General features: G+C 51.4%; 2 protein-coding genes across 3 annotated transcripts in view; both read right to left on the reverse strand.

Annotated features, from left to right (window-relative positions):
• Nucleotides 1-1,982: 1,982 nt before the first annotated feature.
• On the reverse strand, nucleotides 1,983-9,289 carry Lhx3 (LIM homeobox 3). Of its 2 annotated transcripts, none has more exons than XM_075985458.1 (6): nucleotides 9,202-9,289; nucleotides 4,924-5,095; nucleotides 3,988-4,190; nucleotides 3,355-3,506; nucleotides 3,080-3,248; nucleotides 1,983-2,559 (listed from the first exon to the last, which is right to left on the reverse strand). In XM_075985458.1, the coding sequence occupies exons 1-6, from the start codon at nucleotides 9,287-9,289 to the stop codon at nucleotides 2,138-2,140; spliced, it is 1,206 nt and encodes a 401-aa protein (XP_075841573.1). In that variant the 3' UTR covers nucleotides 1,983-2,137. The 2 variants fall into 2 exon arrangements, with proteins under 2 accessions (XP_075841573.1, XP_075841572.1); XM_075985457.1 differs by lacking the exon at nucleotides 9,202-9,289 and adding an exon at nucleotides 7,400-7,493.
• Nucleotides 9,290-10,313: 1,024 nt separating this feature from the next.
• Nucleotides 10,314-23,969, reverse strand: part of Qsox2 (quiescin sulfhydryl oxidase 2) — a 30,629-nt gene continuing 16,973 nt past the window's right edge. The window contains exons 6-12 of the mRNA XM_075985456.1: nucleotides 23,730-23,875; nucleotides 22,299-22,433; nucleotides 22,018-22,147; nucleotides 19,500-19,622; nucleotides 18,667-18,817; nucleotides 14,440-14,628; nucleotides 10,314-12,826 (exon numbers count right to left, since the gene is read on the reverse strand). Coding sequence (XP_075841571.1) covers nucleotides 12,294-12,826; nucleotides 14,440-14,628; nucleotides 18,667-18,817; nucleotides 19,500-19,622; nucleotides 22,018-22,147; nucleotides 22,299-22,433; nucleotides 23,730-23,875 — 1,407 coding nt within the window. The 3' untranslated portion in view covers nucleotides 10,314-12,293. The remainder of the gene's footprint in view (nucleotides 12,827-14,439; nucleotides 14,629-18,666; nucleotides 18,818-19,499; nucleotides 19,623-22,017; nucleotides 22,148-22,298; nucleotides 22,434-23,729; nucleotides 23,876-23,969) is intronic.

Here is a 23,969-nt window from a genome sequence, read left to right on the forward strand (position 1 = left end):
TAGAGCTGCAGGGCTGGGGAGTGGCGCTGGGCAGGCCCCCCTCTTCCCTCACCACAGCAGGTGCCCCACCAGGATAAACCCTTTCCACTCTGGGCCTCAGACTCCCTGTGAGCCTTGTGGATCAGTGAGAGGAGGAAGGGTTCAGGTACCCAGTATAACGGGAGTTCCCAATCCTGGCTCACGACAGTCTGTGAATGCCCTGTGAATGCCAGAGGCTAGCCCTTTAAGATTCTTCTCATCCCCTTTGACCCATTTATCAAGTCACTCCCCATGCCTGTCTCTCCGTCCCTCCCTTTTAGGGCTGTCTCCTTAGTGAGAAGTATGGGTGCTGGAGACACAGACAGGGTCTTGTCAGCTTCAGCTGATGCCTCTTCAAGAGACCCAAGGCTCAGGAGTGAGGGAGCCTAGCTAGGGAGCTCGGGTCTCCAGTTTCAAGCAGCTCCCCCTGACCACACACACCAATAATTTTCTGTACCAATGACAGCCACTTGCTCAGCCCTCATAACAGCAACCAACCTGGCTTCCTCCTCCTCTGAGAATCGAGGACGCTGTCCAGACTTCAGTCCCCCTCATCTGGAGTGTGTGTTCCCAATGCCGACCCCGCCACTAGCCTCTGAGGAACATAACCTGACAGGCTGGAACACTGGCCTTGATCCTTACTTGAAATATCTCTTTCAAGAGTTTTGTCAGTCAGGTGGTGGTGGCGGCGTGTGCCTTTAATCTCAAGAGGCAGAGGCGTGCGGATCTCTGAGTTTGAGGCCAGCCTGGTCTACAAGACCTAGTTCCAAGACAGGCTCCAAAGCTACAGAGTAACCTTGTCTTGAAAAACTAAACAAACAAACAAAACCCTTTGTTATCTCTGTTTAGGGTTCCCAAAAGTCAAGTCCCTGGCTCTCTGTTACACAGCACATTAGCAGGGCAGTTAGGATCGAAATCCAATTCCCTGATGAGGCTCCTTGGACATTCCATCCTGGCCTGATATGGTAGAGACCCTAGGGCTCCCCACCAATCCCACCACAATGGACAGACAATCCCATGCTTATTTCCCGGGAGTCAAAACTCAGGGGGAACGGAGGCCAAATTCCTAGCGAGGGCCAGTCTCAGCGAGTCCTAACAGCTCCTCCTCCGCCCCTCCAGCTCGGCCACACTTCAGGTGTCGGAGGCCTGTCCTGTCCTCTACTGCTGCAACGCCCTGGGCTGTACCCTCCAGGCTCACCAGAAACACAGGCCTTCCAGCACTGAAACTGACAAATTTATTGAAGTCTTGGAAAGAGCGGATCACCAGAGAATAAATAAAAGTCACGGGACATTTACAGAACCAACAGGTGGCCAAGGTCCTGGTTGGTTTTCAGGAATGATTTTGACTTACACATGGCCAAGCTTTGTGTCTGAGACAGACTGGACTCCCAGGACCCCCAGCCCAGCCTCCTCCAGTCCGGAGACCTCCCAGTCTGGGCTGGCAGAGTCATCCCACCCCATCCCGCTGCACAGGGTCACAGTCTGTTTGGCAATATCTGTCATTGGCGCGCGACTCCGTTCTGCTCCAGAGAGAGGCTGTGCCTTAGGAGAAAAGGGAACTGCTCTCACATTTAAAGACTCCACCCTGGAGAAGGGACTTCAGAAAGCTCCTCTTCCTCAGTGCATTCCAGAGCAGAAAGATCTGGAGACTCCAGGGAGGGAGAGCTGTCAGCCGAGGTCTGCTCCCAGGTTTTGTCAGTGGCAGGGGAAGACATAAGCATGGTCCCCAACCAAGTTTCATCAAAGCAATGAAACAAGTTGTCACCATTGTTTTCTGCCAGGACTTTAGGGCCAGGGCTTGGGTCTCTCACCTTGTTGGAAACAGTAGCAAGGGCCCGGTTAACTGGTTCATAAAGGGAGAGAAATGCTTACAAAATGTGGTCAAGAGTCACTGGCCTGTGGGCAGCCACCAGGCAGGCCACCCTTGTGGCCAAGGAACCCCACAGGCCCAGGGAGGAGCCAGGGAGCCTGGCAATAGGGCAGTCCCTAATCTCCCACTTGGGAACTCTGTCCTTCCCGCAGAGGTCCCTGGAATGGACAAGATGGGGTAGGGCTAGCTGCCCACCCAGAGCCAGCACCAAGACCCCTGGGTTAGAGCCAGGGGAACTGGGGGCCTCGGTCAGAACTGAGCGTGATCTACCTCATCCAACCAGGAGGCAGGGCTAGCGGGGAAGTCGGGGTAACCACCGCTGCTCTCCGTGGACAGATCAGAGCTGGGTCCATTTCCAGCCAGCACCCTCATGGGTGGGGGCCCACCTGGGGGCCCTGAAGGGACAAGGCCCAAGTTGGTGTCTGGGTATACCAGGCTAGAGAGGAGAGGCTGGGGACCGGAAAGATTCTGGGGGGCTGCAGGAGAGGGGGGGATGCCATAGGGGCTTCCTGGGCGCAGCTCTCTGTACTGCTCCGGACCTGGCAAGCCTCCGTGTTCCAGTGCAAAGCTGCCGAGGCTTCCTCCTACAGGCCGGCCTAGGGTAGGGGTGGGCTCTCCGAGGCTGCTGTACAGGCCATTGGCAGGCCCCATATCAGCCATGGACGGCTCATCTGCAATAGAAAAGAGAGCTCAGGTGAGAAGCTCAGCCCTTGGTCTGAGGTTCCTGCAGCGTGCTATCCGGATTGAGTAAGGGAGACTGTCCTAAGTAAAGAAGGTAGCGGTCAGAAAGTCTCTCCAGCTCTGTTGAAACTCGGAACAGCCTTTGGCTCCTCCTCCACCCCCTACCAGGAGCGCTTTCGGTTGCACCCTCCAAGGGAGGCTTTGATCTCAATCAGAGGCTTGCTTTTCCAGCCAGAACCCAGGGAGGAAATTTAGGGCCCCAGGGCCTGTGTTAGTAACCCGAGGTCACAATACAGCCCCAAACAGAAGGGGATATTAAGGGATAGGAACAGTGTTCTTGGTGTACGAAATAAGGTTGGGTTCCACAGACGAGGGTGGAAGTTTCTGCCCTCCAAACTTGCAGTCTGTTGCTTCAAGAACAGCTTAGATCCTCCCCAGGAAGGCAGCCGAGGGGTGGGGTGGGGTGGGGTAAGAGTCCCAGTTCACAGCTAGTTAACGCGGAGGGCTTACCAGTGAAGGAGACCTCGGCGTCGCTGTCCTGTCCCTCCTGGATGCTGTCCTTGTCGGACTTAGAGCTGCCGCGGGAGCGCTTCATATTGCGGAAATACTGTCCCCAGCGCTGCCGGCCCGCGTCTTTCTTCAGTCTCTTTTCCTTGGCTCGGCGGTTCTGGAACCACACCTGGGGGGTAGGGATGGTGAGTGGCCGCCCAGCGCCCTTGGAGCGCACGTGGCTCTTCTCTCCTGCGGGCCCGGGAGGGGAGTGAGGGACGCGGCCGAGCGCTGACCTGCACCACGCGCATGTCCAGGCCGGTCTCGGAGGAGAGCTGCTCCCGCACGTGGCGCGCCGGCTTGGGCGAAGTGTTGTAGGCGCTCTTCAGTGTCTCCAGCTGCTTGGCGGTGATGGTCGTGCGCGGTCGTTTGGCTGTGGCCTCGGCTTCTGCGCGGGACAGACGGTGAGGCCGGCCAACCCTCTCCGGTCGGCTGCACCAGCCTCACCCTAAGAGCCCCGCGTCGCTCTCCGGATGCCCATGGTGCCCTGGCTCCCAGGCAAAGGCTGCCAGTGGCCCCAAGCGCTTCGCCGAAGGCGGAGGGCAGGCAGATGGGTTCTGTATTAAGAACCCGCCGTGGCGGGCATCGCTGCCAGACAAGGTCCTTGCCCCCCTTATTCTAAGAGTTTGTGTGAGTTAGGCCTTCGTGGTCAAAACTGCTAATTTTTCACGGTCAAGGCTGCTAATTCTCCCAAAGCGGGCAACCTCCTGTTCCCGCCGATGCTTTTGCTACTTGGGCTCAGGGAGCCTCCTGCTTAGTGCCTGGGGCTTCAGGTCGCTCCACCTCCCAGCCTCCAAACCAATTCCCGTTTAGCCTTGGGGACTGAGAGTTTCCCTCATCTGCAGTGAGGGCCATCCCCGCCCACTGACCTCGCTGCTTGGCTGTTTCGTAGTCCGCCTTGCACACCAGCCGGCTGTCTTCCATGAGGTAGAACTCGTCCCCCGTGGCCAGCTGCCGCTTGCAAACCACGCAGGCAAAGCAATGCAGGTGGTACACGAAGTCCTGGGCGCGGCGCACCACCTGCGTGGGCGGGATGCCCAGCTGGCATGCGGCGCACTTGGTCCCGAAGCGCCTGCGGGATGCACAGGGTGCGGTTCAATGGAGCAGTACAGCAGCTCCTTCGTCCGGAGCGGGTCGCAAAGCCGCGGACGGCCAGGAAGACTCCTGCATCTTCTGCAGAGCCACAGCACCCTGGGTAGCCTAGCCTGCTCCCTGCTCTTGGGAAAGGTCTGTTTAGAGGGCCATCTCCTTACCTGAGTCAGTACCCTCGTCTCCAAGAAGCCAGAACTTCCCACTCCCCGGATATTTAAAGAACAAAACCACATTTTAAGAGGGAGTATGTCTCACACAATTCTACAATTGTATTTGGATTATTCTGTTTTTTTTTTTAACTTAACAACTGCTTTTCAAGATTTGCAAAACAAATTACCCTAAAAAGTAATGCTGGGGTTGGAGGTTCGGCTGGGCTGGGTGAAGCGCACTGGCTGCCTTTCCAGGGGACCAGAGTTCAGATCCCAGCACCTACACAGCAGCTCACAACCATCTCTAATTCCAGGTGCAGGAGATCTGGTGCCTTCCTCAATCTTCTGAGGGCACCAGGCATGCACATAATGCATAATACGTACATGTGGCCTGTTACACATACAATAAAATAAAAATGATTTTTAAAAATATCACGGGGAGCCCCAACCTGAGCTGAGCCAGACCGCAGGGTGCCCTACCTGTGCAGGGACCTAGTTATCGCAAAACTTGCTCCCAGCCTCCTTTCCCCCCCATGCTGCAAAGCAATTCAACAGGCAGCTTACTTGAAGAAGTCATCTTTGCAGTAGACGCTTTCCCCGCGGCTGAAGCAGCGCTCAGCCAGAGGTATGTGGCAGTCACTGCACTTGAGACACTTGCTGTGCCAATGTCGGTCCAGAGCCTTAAGGATGAAGCGGTCCAAGATGTGCTGATCACAGCCGGCACACATCGGGATCTCTGTGGGTACAAAAATAACCCAGGTCATGGGATCACAAAGATGGGTGATGGCCCCTTTACTGGCTAGAACCAGCTGGCAGAGCTGCAGACTTCAAGGGCTGCACACCTTCCCCTACAGGCTATCGAGGGCAACGGAAGGATACTGTATCCTGCGGCACCCCTAGGCCTCGCTGCTGTCAAAGAAAACGGAAATAGGCTTAGAAATGTGTCTACCACAGGAGAACTGACCAAGCTGTCCCCTAAAGCCGAATGACCATTCCTCAAGGTGTCCCCAGGATCAGACAGGGCATGTCCATCTCAAATGAAAAATCCTGCCCCTTGCGTGATCTGGAAATCTGGGACAGGAAATAGGAAACATTCTTACTAGCAAGGACAAAAGGCCACCCACGGGACTTTATTGTCTTTGTGACTTTCTCAATGAAGAGCTTTGGCCTCACTCCACAGAGTTCCAGCAAGTGAGGCTGTTCAGCCCAGGCCCCTGCCTGCAGCCTCTGAGGAATAAACGAACACTGGCATCACCCTGAGTGGCTGCAGGTGTTTAGGAGTGACTGGCTACGTTTTTTTTAATGTGTGTTTTTTTATTAATTTATTTATTTATTAAAGATTTCTGTCTCTTCCCCGCCACCGCCTCCCATTTCCCTCCCCCTCCCCCAATTAAGTCTCCCCCCCAGCCCGAAAAGCAATCAGGGTTCCCTGTCCTGCTGGCTACGTTTTTTATGAGTAGATTTGCTGTTCTTCTGCTCAGGCGTGCAGAAGGTGGCTTCACCCTCTACACCATCAGTTCCTCCAACACCTAAGTTCTCCTCAGTTCTGATCCCCGACCCCCACCAGACTTCCGGCCTCAGGAGAATCGGATTGGAGAAATCCAAAGCTGCTTTTCAGGAGCCAGGGAAACCCTGCGGGTGGGGGGGGGGCTTCTTCATTTTCATGGGATGAAGAGTCCCTGATAATTTAGGAATGGTTTCTAGAAGGGAGAACCATGTGCAGGACCTAGGACTCACTCATAGAACCATGTCACACCCACCACGCCAGTGTCCTTACCTCTCTGGCTACAGACAAGCTGGCTTCAGACTGGCCTCCAGCTGGTGGGAGGGCTTAGAAAAGGAGGAAAAGTGTCCTACCGCCCTCTAGCACTGGCCATGAGTCTACGACGGATGCTGTCCCGCATTAAACAAAACCACATATCCAAGAGTGGACATGGAGATCGTTTATAGTATGTCAGAATCACCACAACGAGAACCATCATAGGGCAGCAAGGATACTCAGAAAAGAGTGGGGGTGGCGGGACAGGCACTGCCTATTCAGCACCCAGGGACGGACAGCGCCTTGGCCAAGAAGCCCACGGGGCCCGCTTCCTACAAAAGCCATGGCCCACGGTCAAGCCCCCCAAAGAAGCCACCCTGGACCTCCGCTTGCTTACGTTGCATGGTGACTTCAGCCTCCGCACAATTTCCTGCACAGAGTTGGAGGGGCCTGTGGAGCCTCCGGAGCCACCAGTGCTCTAGCAAGCCTCCCAGAGCTCGGGAGCCTTGCTTACCAAGCTCCCCTCCCTTTCTCTTCCTCCCCTCCCACCTCTTCCTCTCAGCCCCTGTGGTCAACCCCTCCCATAAACCATCGGAAAATAAATAAAGAAGCAAGTAGGTCATATCCGACCCCCAGACGGGATAGAATCCTTTTCCCGCCTGCTCCGACCTTCTGCCAGTCTAACTGCCCCTTTCCCCATCCTTTATCCCATTAACCCGAAAACCCGGGAAGCGCTCCTATTCCCCAGAACCAAAGTCCTGCGAAGAGATTTGGTACTACCAAAAAACTAGAGACCCGGACAAGTCCCACTCTCCCCTGTAAACAGGTCTTGGCCACCAGCCTAATTTTGGTAAGCTGCGGGTGAAGCCACCAAGACCCAAATCAGGGGAGATGTGCGGTTTAGCATGACCTGTCCCTGATCCCTCTGAAAAGTGGGGAGGGACTGGGTGAACGCAATTCCCTTGGAGACACTCTTGCTCCTTTATTCCTGGGCTTCTGGAAACTGCTTCATGTGCTCTCTCCAGCTCAAGGGCCTCAGCCAGCTCAGAGCTGGGTTCTCCTAAACAGTTTCTGAGTCATCAAGGCTCCCGAGCCCGAGGACCAAATGCCAGGACAACACTGTACCAGGGGGCCCCCACACACTTTGGAGGAGCCTTTGCCTAGCTGGGCCAGAACCCTTGCCCGAATGCCCTGGCTTCTTCCGGCCTACGCGCACAGGCCAGGGAAAAAAAACCGAGGACATCTGAGCCTGTCGGTGCAGCAGCTCCGTCGAGCACCCACCTCGGCGCAGGTCAGCCCTCCGCGCCAGCAACGCCAGCAGAAGGTCACCGCTCGCCGATTCCCGGGCCGGGTCTAGCTCCCCTCGAGCCTCCATGGGGCCGGGGCCGGGGCCGGGTGCTGCTGCCTTCCGACCCTGAACTTCTCTTGGGTCCGGTGAGGCCACCGCTGCAGAGACTCCGAGCTGGCGTCGGAGCGACTCGTGTCGCTGCTGGGCGCTGTGCCCACGGGAGGCCTCGGGGCGCCAAGCCACGGGCCCGCGGAGGGCGGAGCGGCGGGGGGCGGGGCCGCGGGGCGGGGCCGGGCCGGGGTCGCAGAGACGCTCCCGAGGCCACTGCAGGCTCTGTGCGCCTTTGAGCCCGGAGCCCGAGGTGCCCAGAAGCCGAAGGGCTTGCACTTCCCGAGGATGGACACAGCGTTGTAACCCAGTCAAGGCTGCTTTCCACAGATGCTCGTCCCTGCCCCGAAGCAAGTTCACTAAGGCTCCAGGAAGGCTGAGGTCTTGAGAGAAGGGTCAGGGGGAAAACGCATTCTCCTATTGCTCATGTTTAGTCTCTCAGCCCGAGCTGGAAAGCATTGGGGACCACACCTGGTCAGCCGAAGGGCAACCTGATAACCGCCGAGGGAATAAGGCTACAAAGAAGCCACAGTAGAGCTGCCAGGAGCCCGACTTGACGCCCCCTCTCCACCTCTGACACTTCCGGACCCCACCACTGGAACTGCCGACAGGAGCTAGTGCAGGGAGAAGGAACGAATTTTAGGACCTCAGGCCTGGTGTTCCCTGTGGGAACACAGAGCCAAGGCTCTAGGTCGGAAGAGAGCTGAGGTGTGGAAACCCTGGAATCTAGCCTCACTGCTTAGAACAATCCCTGCTGCTGGATTTCCACATCTTGCCCCATCAGAACAGGTGAGCCCACCAGACCCCATCCTGTCCTTGCATGTACCCTCACTGAGGACTCACAGGACCTAATCAGGAGATGGGGCTGTGCAGTCACCAGCCATAAGTAGAACCCAGTAGGTAGTAGGACCCTGACGACTGTCAGGGACACCCAGAAAGTGTTTGAGGAATCAGCAGGTTCCTGCCACCCTCCAGGTTCCTCTGCTTGCCCTGCTCTGTCTCTGTCCCTTAGGCTGTGAACTCTAAGAGCCCGGGGTGGAAAGGATGAGTGCAAGAACCCAGGATTTCCCACCTGCTCCCGGCAGCACACCTGCTGCCGCGGCAAGAGCCCCGTGCCTGCATTCATCTCTTCCTGTTGCTCCGTACTTTTTATTCCAAGGAGGTCAGAGACCACCAGCTTGGAGTAAAATGGGCGCTGGGTGAGCTGGGATGTAAGCCATTGAGTGTCAGCTGCTACAGAGGCTGCGGGGCGGGGACCTGTGTGGCTAGACTAGGGAAGGGGCGGCCCCACACTGCTGGGCATCTGGCTTGCCTCCAACAATGCCTCCATTATTTTCTAACGTCCATGGCAATGAAATGGCCCTTGGGGATCAGAGTTCAGGCGGGAGACTTGGCCTGGGGACCCCTGCTGTAAGCCAGAGCAGTTCTGGAAGCTGAGAGACATTTGATCTCTAGGGTCCTTGATGTTCTTTATTCTGCCCCTCTTGACATCACTTCAGACCAGCCCCAGATATTCCTGGGTCACTCTTGACCCTGTGGCCTCCCTGTACCCCCTGCCGGTTATCACCTTGTACTTTCTTTCTCTGCAGTCACTCCTATGCTACTCCCTCCTAGCCGCTCTTCTGAACTCTGTCTTTTCTCTCCTTCCCGCCTCGCATGGAGGCCTCTATGTTGCAATGACTCTTACCTCGAGCCCTGCTGAAGGTACAGAGAGCAGCAGCTCCGGGGGCACCAGGCTGCTCTCGGTCACAATCGAGTTCCGCTTCTAGCAGCATGGCAGTCACTAATCCAGAGGTTGGTGCAGGGTGAGGGCTGGATTTCTGTCGGGCCTTGGCCCACGCACTGGACGAGCGCTGTCCGCGGTGCTGAAGGAGGCATTAGCGTGCTGGGCCCCCTCGCTAGCCTGCCCCGCCCCTCCTCTGTCCCCGCCCTTAGCCCCTTTCAGGTCTGGGCAGGCGGAGTCAAGCTGGCGTCACTCCAGGGCTGGGTTTGACCAGTCTACGATATGTGGTAACCTTTTTCCAGGACCTCCTTTCACCTGCCACAAAGTAGCTTAGCGGCTCCAACTTGCTCTGCTCTATGCCTTGGCTGGAGGCGCCGAGTTTGCAGTATACGGGTTTGGGAGCCTCAGGGTTGTTAGCCTGGAGCTTTGTCCTCTGATGGAGTAAACTCTAGGTCCAAAGGCTGTCTGCTACAGGCACAGGTCAGAGGCCTCCAACTGCTGCTGGTGGCCTTTTGAACCTTCCATACTCAACCACCTGTATCCAGTACTCCGCAGGCAGATTTTAGACCCTCCTCTCCAATTCCCACCTCTAGAAAACGGTCATGTGTGCAAACCCACCTGCTACTGCAAGGCTCCTCACAGAAGCTCCCAGATCCCTGCAGGGCAATCTCCTATCCACAAGCTGCCCCAGATGACAGAGCAGGGACAAAGAGCAGAAGGGAAACTTGGTGAGAGCCTCAGCAGCTCCTGGGTTGGTTGGTCCCCCCAGGCTCTAGCAGCTAGGAGCAACTCTGTGGGTTCAGAATCAGCGTGAGGGTGCACTTGCCCTGATCTCTGTACTTTGTTAACAAGGATGCAGGATCCGCAACTCTCAGCCACAGTACATTCTCACTCTTCATTTCTTCTTGGCCTCTGAGCTGTCTGCCCCAAAGCCTCTAGCTTTTTTACACAAGAAATTCTAGAATTTCAGAGTTGGGACTGCAAACTAGAAGGGGGCAAAGGGCTTAGAGCACTCCCTGAATTCAGCTTAACATAAAGCTTCTCAAATTAAAAAAAACAAACAAACTGTTAACAGCTTTATTAAATATCAGATTTCTTTATTCTTAAAATGTGCACAGTAGAGTTTACTTAAATACAAAATGTACCCTTTCTTTACAGGTAAGAAATTTCATTGACATTTTCATGCCAACTGGCTTTTTAATCAAAATCTTTGCAATAAAAATAAATAAACATTTAAATTACTGAACTACTATATCCATCTCTTAATACTTCAGACCGTAGAACAGACCGTACACCTGGTCTAAAGGTAGATCCCAGGGCTGAGCAGGGTCCTGGAGGAGAAATGCAAACCTTCTCACCGCAGAATGGGCAGTCCAAACAGGGATGTATGTGGCAAGTTTGTCCCCCAGAAGGGATGACCTGGGACTCTACAAGAGCAGCTGAAAGTAGGCTCTGCCCAGTGTGGGCTTCTTCAAACATCAGCATGTCAGGCCTTGTGTGGTACTGTGGCAGCCCTGGGGTCACAGTTACAGAAGTCACGCTCAACAATGTCCCCAGATGCAGTTTAACATGGCCTCAAAGTATTTCTCTTTGGAGCTGTGCTTACACAGGCCTGGTTTTAAAGCTGACAGACCAATGGTGTCCCAACAACCTAGACACACAGCTACCAATACGGACAAGCTCATTTTTTTTTCTTTTTCATTTGTTTGTTTTTTTAAAAGCACAGGATTCCAGGTTTCAAAGAAACCTCCTGCCACAGGGAAGTGAAGCAAGAAGTTCAAGTGGCTGGACCTAGGCTAAGCCTGCCCCAACAGGCATGATTCTCCCATGTGATGGAAGGAGGGTAACAACAGACCAAGGAGACAGCTGTCCATTTTTTTTTAAGTGGCAGCAGAAACATTGATAATACAGGGTCTTAAATGATACCCACATGATCAGCTGTCATTGGGAAGGACGCAAATATAAAATATTGAATATGCAAAGTGGAATGTATATTTAACTAACCAAGTCACACCCTTGTGGGTTCACAGAGGTACACACATTCATCAAACACACACATGCACACACAGAGCTAGCTTGCTTTATCCAAATAAAAAGAAACTCCTGAGCCATGACAGGTCTCAGCAGGAATGTCTCCATAAATGTAGTCTTAGTCTATGTTTTTAAAAAAGTCTTTAGGCACAAGTTTACCTTTCAGTGTTTTGGGATTTTACAAATAATACATTTAAATAATTTTAATTGGTTTGTTTTAAAGTCGCCCTAAAGGCCAGGAAGCTTTGTATGCAGGGGCCATTGCATGTGCCCAACATCCTGTGCCCCCACCAGTGCCTTCTGCAGTGTACATGAGACATGACAGGGGCTCTAGAGGCTTCCCAGAGATGAAAACTCTCCCAACAGACCAATGCTCACCACTGTGCTTTGGGCAGAACCCCACCATGTAGGAGCAGAATTATGCTACAGCCTGATTGAGACGGCCCTCCTATCTACTGTCACCACCCTTCCCTTTCTGAGCTTCTAAGTGTCTCACTCCCAACCTTATTTCGTAAGAAACAGAGAAGCCACAAAACAACTCAGTGGCCTCTAGGACATGAATCCCACAAGGTGACCAGACCTCCCTGCTCAACCTCAGAGCACCCTGAGCTCCCATGAAAGCACCTGAGGCTTATGAAGGAACAGCTACACAGCTCACATCTGTGGCAGGGTGTGTGAAGTCTGGAGGCCTCTGTGCTTTGGCTGTTCATCACTGGCCACTGTAGACGTGGACGCGAGGCCTCATGAGAGAGCAGCAACGTGGATGGCTATGTGCTGGACCTGCCTCCTTCTGGCCTACAAGGGCAAATACACACAAGGCTGACATGGAGGCTGGGAAGGTGAGGACAAGGTACCAGCAAGGCAAAATGTTCCAGTCAAAACGAAACGAAACGAAACAAAACAAAACATGCTCCTCCAGGCACCATGCTGGGCACATTTCCAAAATCCCTGATCCCAACATTAAAGCTGCAGGTACACGGGTGATTTCAAAGGCTTCTTCTGTGTCCATGGCTGTCCCAGGTGCTCTACACAACTGGGTGGTAGAGCCGAACTTTCCATCGCTTGGACCTCACTCGGAAGAAGAAATACATTATCATCAGGAACAAGGAGGAGGCCACATAGAGCACCACACAGAGGCTCATATCCAGGCTGGAGAAGCCAACCCCAAGGAAGGGCACAGCTGCCTTGGCTTCTTCAAGTGCCTGGAGCCCCTGGGGGCTCTGGAGTTTTAGATCCAGCCTGTGGTGCAGGCTCTTGGAAAGGTCAATTCTGGGGCCCAGCATGTGGGGTGGACGGAGACTCTCAGCATCCTGACGTCCCCAGGGCTTCCCTGAGGGGTTAAGACCTTCACCCTCTTCCTGCTCCCTGTCACCAGGCCTGCCCTGGTCCACAGAGTAGGTATCCACCAGGTTGCCCCTGCTGTAGTGCTGCTTCAGGAACACAAGCACCTGGTCCTCATTCCAGCTGTCCAGACCTTTAATTTCCTCATGGCAGGCTGGGCAGAGGTCTGGAGTAGGCCATGGAACCTTTGGGAACTTGGGATCCTCGCTCAGATGGCCTAGGTGGGAGGCAAGGAGAGAACCACAGAGAAACCTTTCAGCCATAGGATGCTAGGCCTCACCCCATCCACCACTAGCTGTGTCCCTGTGTCCCTCCTTCCCCTGCTCCTGGGTACCCAATGCATGCCTCTTCTCTCTGGCAAGCGACCACATCTGCACACAAAGGAGGGACCCTGCATTCTGTTGTAACTCGCCTAGACCCTCCCTCTTTCATGGGTCCATGAAGTTCTACCTTGTGTGTCTTCCTCCCCAACCCCTTTGGTATTTTCAAGACAGGGTTTCTCTGTATAACAGGCCTGGCTGTCCTGGAGCCCAAACCCCAGGCTGGTGGTGAGACTGAGGAGCAGGTGAGGAATCTTATGAGCAACATCACATCAGCCTACACAGCCCCTTTCCACTGTGGCCTCATGATGTGGGCACTCGGGGTTGGGGACAAATGACAGCAGGGCCCTGGACTGGGCAGGCCCAGCTGGTGGAGGGGCAGGGGGGAGCTGGGAGGGCTTAGGGAGAAATCCCTTTACAAGGGCCACGCAGCAGCGCCTTGAGACAAAGCAAATCCGCCACACGAAAGGCACCGTCTGCTTCTGGTGCCAAGAAAAACCAATTTTCTTTAGTGCTTTACTTGTAATATGTTTTATAATACAGCGGATTAAACAAAAACCAAGAGTTTAGCGACATTTTCCGTTCATCTCTATTAAATTCATTTCTCAGTAGAATTACTCTTAAGTCTAATTTTAATCTGCCACTGATTTTGGAATAGAAGGAATTACTTAACTCTGACAGACTACAAGTGCCCTCTATTTAGTTTTCTTAAAACAAAATCACTTTGTGAGGTTTGCTTAACAACTTGAGACTTGTGTGCACATAGACATGACTGTGTGTGTCAGTGTGTACACATTCTGGTAGAAGGTCTTCCTCAATTACTCCCTGAGGATCTTAGGTTCTGACACAGGGTCTTTCACTGAACCTGAAGTTTGCAGATTTGATTGGGCTAGACTGGCCAACAAGATCCAGGGCTGTCTCCTCCCTAGCTCCAGAATTATAGATGTGCTGCTGCGCACAGGTTTTAGTTTTGTGAGACAGGGTTTCTCTGTGGAGCCCTGGTTGTCCTGGAACTCCCTCTGTAGACCAGGTTAGCCTTGAACTCACAGAGATCCTCCTGTCTCTGCCTCCCAAATTCTGGGATTAAAGATGTGCATCACCTGGCGCAGATTTTTTAAGACATTGACTAAGATCCTCATGCTTGTATAGCAAGAATTTTACAAGTGGAACTAAATCTCCAACCCCTGGAAACATATTTTAAAGACACTAAAAATGTTTAGTAAAATTTCTATAGCTCCCCCCCCACCCCAGAGTTCAGAATTACTGGTGGTAAAGTTGGGGAGGGGTAAAAGAGAGGGGGAGATATGGTTGAAAGAACCCCAAAGCCAACAGGATACAGTGGCCTGAGACGCCCAGAACAAGCAGTGGCGAGAGGGAACCAATATTACTGTACCCAAATACACTGATCAGGCACCCTTGGCAGCCTTGAAGTGGGCTGGACCCTCCAAATCCAGGCTCAAGGTATGTGCTGGCTAGTGTCGGAACAGCAAGGAAGTGGCAGGCCTCGTACCTGCCAGGCGGCTGTTCACCATGTTGTGCTTTCTCCAAAGCCAGAGGACAGCTTGGTCTGGGGTTTTCACAGAATTCATGGACTCCTTAGCCATTTCCTCAAAATGCTCACCACATTCTTTACACCCAAAGAACGTGTGAATGTATCTCCTTATGGTCTGCAGCACAGCCTGGGGGTCATCTTCAAAACCTGAAGAAGGAAGAAGGCCATCAGTGATGCAAGCCTACAGATTACCAAACCCCGGACCTGTCACATGGCTCAAACAGGAAGACTCAGGTAGCATCCAGGAGCATGGAGTGGCTCCAAGTGTCCCCACAGAGGATCTATGGCATGGGTTCCCCGATACCAAAGGGCAACTGGGAGTGTGAAGTCTGCTCCCACTGCATGAGGAGAGTAGAAATCACACTGGGCATACAACGCTAGTATGGGTGCCAATATCGAGAGAAACAAACCCCAATAATCCAGACGTCTCAATCCCCATAAGCCTTAAAAGGGATATTCTAACATTCCTCTGCCATGCCTCTGGTTGTCTCTGCCCTTGACCTCATGACCAAAGAGTAGCCTAACTCCAAAGAGTATGTTTCCCTTAGGATCTGCCAAGCTGACAGCTGTCAGCACTTTCCTGCTTTGTAATCCCTCCAAGAGTTGCTTGTGGAGATGAGGCTGTCACTCTGAGCCCAGGGCCATCCTGCTTCAGAATCCACAGAGCCAGGCCCAAGAGCAAATATGGCTATGTACAATCTTCCTTCATCAGATGAGCATCAACAGTTACCAGGCGGCCAGCTGCTGGGGCTCCCTTTTGGAGGATGAACAGGGAAACAGGTTGGCAAAGGCTGCACTCTTTCCACAGTATTGAGCCTCTCCAAATGGTGACAGTTTTATTCTTTTGTTTGTTTTGATTTTTTGGAAACAGCATCTTGCTATGCCACCCAGGCTGGCCTAGGACTTGCAAAAGAGCTCAGGCTGGCCTTGAATTCAAGGCTATCCTCCTGCTTCAGTCTCCTGAGTATTGGAATTATAGGAATATAAAACCACCACATTTAACTGGTAGAGTTTTTTGTTTGTTTTGTTTTGTTTTGTTTTTTTGAGACAAGATTTCTCTAAGAAGTCCTGGCTGTTTTGGAACTTGCTCTGTAGCAGGCTTGCCTCAAACTCAGAGATCCTCATGCCTCTGTCTCCCAAATGCTGGGATTAAAGGTGTGCAACACCACCACCCGGCTGCTGGTGGTTTTAAAATGCAACCATCTAGCATCTAGGGCCATAGTTCCCAGCGACACAGGGTTCCTAGACATAGATAGAAGCAGCAGATATGAAGGGTTACAGCATTTTCAGAAAGCAATTCATCCTAAAGGTAGAAACAAGCAGCCTGAGCCAAGCAACCGAACTGTACGAGGCTGGGTTGCATCCCAATGCAGATGAGCATAGAAGTAACAGACCAGTATCACAGACAGGCAGGACAGTGACTGAACAGAAAATGCATTTCCCACTACGGAGGGAGGCTTTCCATCTACAGCAGCCTGCATGGATGTCTGCTTCTCAATAGGCGCTGACCCAGGTGTCTGTCAACAAGAAGCTCTTGGACAACGGGGAGTTACACTAGAACCTTTGTATCTGGGATGTACAAATCCGCATACCACTGTTCGTGCTGGCTCTGAATATGCCGATAGGTAGCTGGGCAATGCCCGGTGTGAGACGCCATTACTGCTCTTGTAGCCAGCCTGCCTTGCTTCCTCTCCCCACAGATCTCCAAACATCTGCCTCACATCACAGTAATCCCCCCTCTTCCCACCAAACCACTGCTCGCTCCAGTCCTAATCTTTAAAGTGGACAAGAACCATAAACCACTACCTGGGGGAGGGTTAGACCATGTAGTCAGCACTTTAGTAGACGGGTTTAAATCAGCAGCGAGAAAAGAAAATATCGAAGACTTAATCCTGCTCCTCGACTGACCCAATTCCAGCGGCAGGAGACTACTCTCCTCAGGGCTGCGTCAGGTGTGTCAAGAGGAGAAAGTGCTGCAGATGCCTGCCTGAATGTGCTCTGTCATGCAGACATCAAGCGTGTGTCTAAGGGCCTGTGTCTCTGGCTGTCTCAAACTGTCTTGAAGCATCCTTCCTTGAGCAAACATCAGCAGTGCTCTGAGGAGCTAGCATAGCAGGAGAACGGCGGGTCAGCACTCACTTCCTTTTTCCACAGAACTTTCTCCAAATAGACAAGAGATCTCTGGAGTCAGCCCGTTTTAGTAGTCCTGAAGCATTAAATTACATAGTGCCCTGGGTCTGACCTCAGTGTCTGGACTGCTTCTGGGGTTTCTCCCTAGTGTGTGTTCCTCTTTCTCCTGATTCCCATGGGAATGTGATTGAGACTAACCAATCCTCTCCCCTCCTGGACATACCCTTTTGCAAAGTGATTTAGATGCCTCTGTGACGAGGTAGGTTCACTTCCCTATCTCTGAGTTCAGTCTGTACAAACAGGATATGGCTCAATGACAACCTGCCAAGGCCTTTAGGGTCCTTCCTGATCTTGGCACCACCTGCTAGAAAGCTGAGTGTAGGAGGAGAGAGGGCCGCTTGTTCATCCTGGCCACCCAGAACCAAAATAATCACACAGTAACTGTATTAATGAATTACTGCTTAGCCCATTAGTTCTAGCCTCTTATTGGCTAACTCTCACATCTTGATTTAACCCATTTCTATTAATCTGTATATCACTATGAGTTCGTGGCCTACTAGGAAAGATTCGGCATGTCTGTCTCTGTTGGCTCCATGGCATCTCTCTCCTGACTCTGCTTTCTTCCTCCCAGAATTCAGTTCTGTCTTCTCCGCCTACCTAAGTTCCACCCTATCAACTAGGCCAAGGCAGTTTCTTTATTCATTAACCAATAAAAGCAACACACAAGCAGAAGGAACTCCTACACCAGCTGAGGGTGGCCTTCAGGAGTAAGTTAATCCCAGCTCCCTGCCCTGGATGGCCAGCTACCACTAGACACCCACACAAACAAGCCCATGCCTAGAAATAGAAGACCCATTCAAACATGAGCAAGTAAAACGGTGGGTGTTTGACCACACCGCAGTTTTAAGAATTTTATGAAGCTACTAGAAGGCATATTGGAGCCCACGGAGCCCACTAAGGTTTAGTATCAGCATGAGTGACAGTGTGGACCGAAGAGACTAAAGCACCAGGGCTGAGAGGCAAACACTGCTCCACAGCTCCAGGGCTCGATCCACAGAGGATGTGAAGAGAACAGATGTAATTCTCATCTTGCTCTGTTGTCACTGACAGCTAGCAGTCCTTATCCTCAGGTTTGTAGTTTTCAACTCCGTGTGGCAGGCAGCCTTTGGGACTGTCCCTGGTCCCTGCCTCTGAGACTCAAGACTCACAGGTTCTTGTTCCCTGGGAAGCAGAGTGGGCCCAGTGTGACCAAGATGACAGAAGTGCTGAGTGTCACCTTCTGCTGGCTCCCTTCTACTAAGCCAGTTGCCAAGATTTGAGCGGACCTCAGAGGAGCAGACAGCAGGCACTGAGAAAGCAGGGTAGGGGGGCTATCCCAAGTTGAAATGGATCTTATTATCCTGAAGCCGAGGATCCAGGTTAAGCCACAGTCAAATTTCCTGACTCACAAACTGTAAGACTATGATAGTACGAGTTTGTTTTTAAGATTTATTTATTTAATGTGCACTGGTATTTTGCCTATATATACTCTGGAACTGGAATTACAGATAGTTGTGAGCTGCCATGTGGGTGCTGGAAATTGAACCCAGGTCCTCTGGAAGAGCAGCCAGTGCTCTTAACTGCTGACTCATCTCTCCAGCCCCAAAGTAGGATGTTTTAAGCTGCTAAATTTGAGGCTAAATTGTTCTAGAACAAATGACAAATAATATACCGTACTAAGCAGGGTTCACTTGCCTAATTTTCCTGAGTAAAGCAAGGTGAGTTTACATACAAAGATTCCTGGCTGGTCTGTCTTCTTAGTGGTTTCTTTTTTATAAAGCTGTTGCGGCAAAGGGTATAGAACTCTCCCTACTGCCTTCCACATAGAGGCAGGTTGTGCTCATGGTGTCTAAATTCTGAGATGCTCACCTCCAGACTTGGCATGTTCTCTGCCCCGACATCTCATAGACAGCAAAGCAAAATCTTGAAGGTACTTATGGTAGCACATGCCATGCACTGGAACTAGACAGTGAGTAGAGAAGGCCACTTATGCCAGCTCGGTTAGGCAGATGTTACCTGTGCCAACCAGCGCTTCTGGATGGATGGAGGCCTGAACCGTCAAAGTGTGAAACAGTTTCCAGAGGGAGCATGGGTAGCCCCTCAACTCCAATCGGCTTCCTTGACATCCCACCCACTTTATGTGGCTGGTAAGAAAGATTCCAGAAATCTAAAGGGAAAACATTCACAAAGAATACAAGACAAGTGTTAAAATTAACACCAGCTGCAGGATGCCTTGGGCCTTGATTGGGGAGATGATCATACAAGGGTATGTATTTATCAAAGCTTCTTGCTGCATGCCTACAATCTCAGCACTTAGAAGGCTAAGAGTGGAGAATCTCAAGTTTGAGGCCAGCCTGGACTACATGAGACACAATCTCAACAAACAAAAGAATCAAACAACAACATAGAAACCGAAAGCCCCGGGTGCTGCGCTGCTTGAGGGCAGCGCTCACAGTGTGTTCTTGGCGAGCTGCCCTAAAATTGAAGCCTTCAGAATAACCTACCAGTATTACTGAGGTAAGAAGTGGACATGAAGTCATCACAGAAACAGGAATAGCAAAAATCATGAGGCATCTCTACCGAGGGATGGGGGCTTCTTTACCTAGGGACATGAGGCTTCTCCACACAGGCTTTCTATACAGGGAGAGGGGCTATCTCCAAGCAGAGAGACGGGGCCGGTGCTGTGGGAAACAAGCACTGACAACAAAGCCAGGGAGACACCACAGGTGAATAGATTTACTCTTCCTTTCTGTAGACTCTGGGTCCTAGGCCAGAGCAGGAGGAGGAGACTTGTGAGGTGAAGGAAAATGGCAGGATTTATACTAGCCATGGCCAGGGCTGGGACTTACCCGCATTTTGTTGTTGACTAGGTCTAGGATGGCATTGTACGGAATCTTGTCCAGGGGAAGGTTGGCCAGCCACTCCTGCAGTGTCTCCAAAAGCTTCTTGACTGGTGGTCGGCCGGGGAACAGCTAAGAGAAGAAGAACCCATCCTATAAGATGTTGAGAAAAACTGCCACTACCTCCCAAAGTTTGAAAGCAGTATGGAGAGCTATGACCTCGTGGCAAAGTCCACAAAGCAGGGTCAAAGCCCCACACCACACATGCCCTGCCTCAGACAGTTCTTTAAGGAAAAGGATTCAGCCTGAGGGCCAGCCGACAATTGGGAGTTCTTCAAGAACTAGGGGGACAGCAGATGGCTATTTCACAATGTCAGACAGGGGGTATGGTATATTACCAAGCCATCAAGGGCTCAGTGGCCCTCCAGAAGGCACCACCTGCATACTTATCCTGTCTTTCTGCAATTCTTCAGTTCCAACAGTTTCTCTTCTTGTCTCTTAACCAACTGCCCTACAGATGTGTGGGAACAGAGACCCACCACAGGCAGTGATGACATACAGGAGCCTGGAGAGCGAGTAGCTAAGAGAAACCTGGTGGTTTTGTTCTCTTTGGATAGTATATTGTTCCCTTATTACATGTGCAAAGATAAAGGCTTCTTTGGCTATATTTTATACATTGTTTACAAAGTAACAAGATCAGGGAAGCAGCATTGAATTTGTTCTTAGATGTTAAGTAAATTTTACAACTGTAACTTTTTGTCTTGATTTAAGGAGCTGTTACCATCATACCACACATCTTCAAACACCAGAGCTGGCTGAAAGAAGGGCAGAAGGGCAATATGCAGAGAGGCATACCCATTGAGACAAGGTTAATTCCTGTAAGCCCACAACTATATGCCTGGGTGAGTCTTCTGGCTGGAAGTCACTCCAGGATAGCAGGTCTAGTGAAACACACAGTTTAGCTTTTTGTTTTGAAGACAGGGTTTTCTCTATGTAGCCCAGGCTGACGTTGAACTCAAAAGTAGACTATCCTTTTTTGTTTTTTGTTTTTTTTTTTTTTTGGTTTGTTTTTCAAGACAGGGTTTCTCTGCATAGCTTTGAAGTCTACCCTGGAACTCACTTTGTAGACCTCCTGAGTACCAGGATTAAAGGTGTGCACCCCCACTGCCCGGCTGACTAGACTGTTCTTAAACTTGCATAGATCTGCTTGCCTCTGCCAACCAAGTGCTGGGATCATAGGTGTGTGCCACCAAACCTAGCTGGACACACTTTTAAAGAACAAAGTCATCCAGTGCCATCTCAAATCCTGAGCAGCACAGTGGGCTAAATACCTAGCAGTATTCACTGAAATATTTGACCCATTATTCCTTGAAATAGAAACCCTACTTCCTTTGTTTTTCTGAATTACACTATAAATGTAAATGTTTACAATCTAACTAGCTAGACAAAAGCAGTCCTATCAGGGACTTTTTTTTTGGTTTTTCGAGACAGGGTCTCTCTGTAGCTTTGGAGCACAGCCTATGGAACTTTTCATTTAGTGAAAGAAGGCCTATAAAATACCTTGCTTCATCTGTACACAGTACAAGGTACGGTGGATCTAATATTGCACTTGTGCCAATAGTGGTGGTGGAGGTATCTGAAAGGCCAGAAAGCAGCAGGACCACAGCCAGACCAGACGGGGCTGTTACAACCAACAGGAGGGCTCATGTTCATTCCCAAAGGGCAGGGCAATCCTCCTCTCCAGCTCTGGGCACTGAAGATGAACATCTGGTAGGGAACTAAGCCTGACACTTCTCACCCTCCTGCCAGCTACCAGAGCGTTAGCCTGTACTACTCAACACTAAAGGTGGTCCCAGCCCATCTAGGAGGTCTTCTGAGAATGTCAAGCATGCTGCCCTGTCTTCTGGAGTTCTACCTGCTCCTTCCCACCCTGTATAACATGAGTCCTGTTCTTCAGGAGCCAGTCACCTGAAACTACTAGCTCAGAATCTCTCTTCCAACCCCTTAGGAGCCCTCCTACCAGGGCTGAACAGCCACAGAGTACACACCTAGTGGCCTTCCTGCATTAGCTCTGTTAGGTGTCCCTTCATCTTCTCTTTAGTCCTGTTCAGCACCTATGCACGGAACAAAGTTCCTCACATGACTTCTGGGAGACTATGGCTATGCTGCTCTTCAACCTGACTCTGGCATGGCAGGACCTAGGCTGTGTTGTGTCATGACTTTCCCTGGACACCTGACTCTCCTAGAACCCCATTCTGAAGCTGCCTTTGCTATCTGTACAATCCACCCATGCCTCATGTCTCACCTACTGTTTCCCTCAGCCTGCTGACTGCCCCAAGCTAAGTGGGAAAGTCAGCGCTCAGTGTGCTCTGCTCCTCTTCTCAGCCTCTTTTTCCCCTCCCTCACAGGCAAATACCAGTCAATACCAGGGGGTCTAGGCTAGCCAACCATCCACATCAACAGACAGATGACCCAAGTCCATACTAAACGGGACCTCATATTACTGGCTGAGCAGAACTAGCCACACCTTGGCAAGAACAGTCATGAAGTCCTTGAATGTCTTTAGCTGAGTTCCAGCCAGGGACTTGTGGGCAGCCAGCTCTACTCTCAGCAGGTAGTGAAGTCCCGACTCCAGGTCTGCGGAGTACAGCTTGGCCCTGAGAGGAACAGTGAGAAGTGAGGAAGGATATGTCCTGATTTCCTGTACAAGGCCCCTCTTGTTTCCCCCACCATTCCCAGGTAGAGGCAGATTAAGGGAGTGGCCCCAGAGGGCAGCCTCTCAGCTGACCCAGTCCCACTCATACTTGCCTGTCAAATTCTTCCCAAACCATAACCTCTGAATTTTCTTCTTTGTTGGGCTTCTCAGGCAAGGAAAGTGACTTTTTCCTCACATCTGGCAAAGATTTTAGATAAGAGGAGAAAAATGATCGAAGAGGCTTTGCGCTGTGAAAGGAAGGAGGGGATGATTTTATGGCTGTCCTCTGAGACCTTGCAGCCTCTCCAGGCCATAGCTTGGAGGAGAGCTGTTCAAGCCTCACACGCTATTCACCCTGTGCATACACTGACAGAGGTGGTGAAGGACACTCACCTCAGCTGGGCCTCAGGAGCTGCCCTCCCATCTGAGATGAGAAGACAGAACACCAAATCCAGAAAAATCACGGACGTAGCTACAGTAAGTACCACAGCTCATCCACACTTTCTGGGACAGCAAGATGCTTGTAAAGCTGTTTGAGCATCTGCCAAAACGAGTTTCATCCCACCTATGTGCCAGAGGGGCCTTCATGACATGCTTGCTCAGCCAGCTGAACCATATCTGGAGGCCAGGCCTGGGATTGGCCAATCCCAAGCTCTCTGCCATTCAGGAGCCACCCAGAGCTCAGTGTCATTTCCACAAAGAATGCAGTCATGTTATTGTAAAGTATTACCAAGGCTTTGTGTGAGAGGCTGCACATGTGACACTCTTGGTGCTACATGTACATACATCAGTCTTCAGAACCCAACTGCAGTTACTGGGTAACTGTGAGGGCAGCCCAGCTGCTCAGGGCCCATCCCAAGTAGCTCCATGACCTTGGGTGCCCTGGGTTTCTATTTTTTTCTTTTCCTTTTTGAGAGAGCGTTTCATGTAGTCCCTATGTAGCCAAGGATGACCTTGAACTTCTGATCCTTCTGCCTACCTCCCAAATGCTGGAGTTACAGGTATTGCCACCATGCCTAGTTATGCAGTGCTAAGATCAAACCTAGGCTTCCTGCATGCTAACCAAGTACTCTGCCACACAACCCTTCCTTCGCAAAGCCAAAGAATTATGACGTGTAACTGAGACTTTGGGAAGGCTCTCCTGCAGCCTTAGAACTCTGGTTAACTTTCTCATCGATTTTGCTTTCTGAAGCTTTGTTCATGGTCACTTTACTGACTGGGTATCTAGTGCACACCCCCACCTTTCACTCTAAACGGGGTTTGCTGGCTACAAAAGACACAACCCAAAGCCCAGACTAGCATAGAAGGACACCTGTTGCACTTTGAGGTCTGTGCAGAAACCCACAGAAACAACCAGAGGCAATGACCACCCCAGATCCTGGAGTCTGGAACATGGTCACAACAGGTCAGGAAAGGTGGCCTTGCATCTTGGCCACCTAGTCTGTCATGTGGACTCTGGGCCTTTATTCAGTATGCCAATGAAGTATGAGTCTCCACAGACCTTACTGAGTGCTCATCTACTCATTATATAAACTGGCACTTACACATTAACCAGTCCATGAGACCCATTTGGGTAAATCAGGTAACAGGAAGGAACCGAAGAAATGCCAAGTGTCCCCAGAAACGCTTTGTCCCTATCCAGTGCTCGGCTCACCACGATGTTTTCATATGGAATCAAATCTAAGATCACCTGTGAAACAAGAAGTCATGTTACCTTCATGCTTTTCCTGGAAAACATCCCAGAGTATGTAGACCCACACTTCACAGGCCACCCCTCACCCAGC

This window comes from Microtus pennsylvanicus, chromosome 9 (assembly GCF_037038515.1).
Source record: "Microtus pennsylvanicus isolate mMicPen1 chromosome 9, mMicPen1.hap1, whole genome shotgun sequence".
In the NCBI taxonomy this organism is placed as follows: Eukaryota; Metazoa; Chordata; class Mammalia; order Rodentia; family Cricetidae; genus Microtus; species Microtus pennsylvanicus.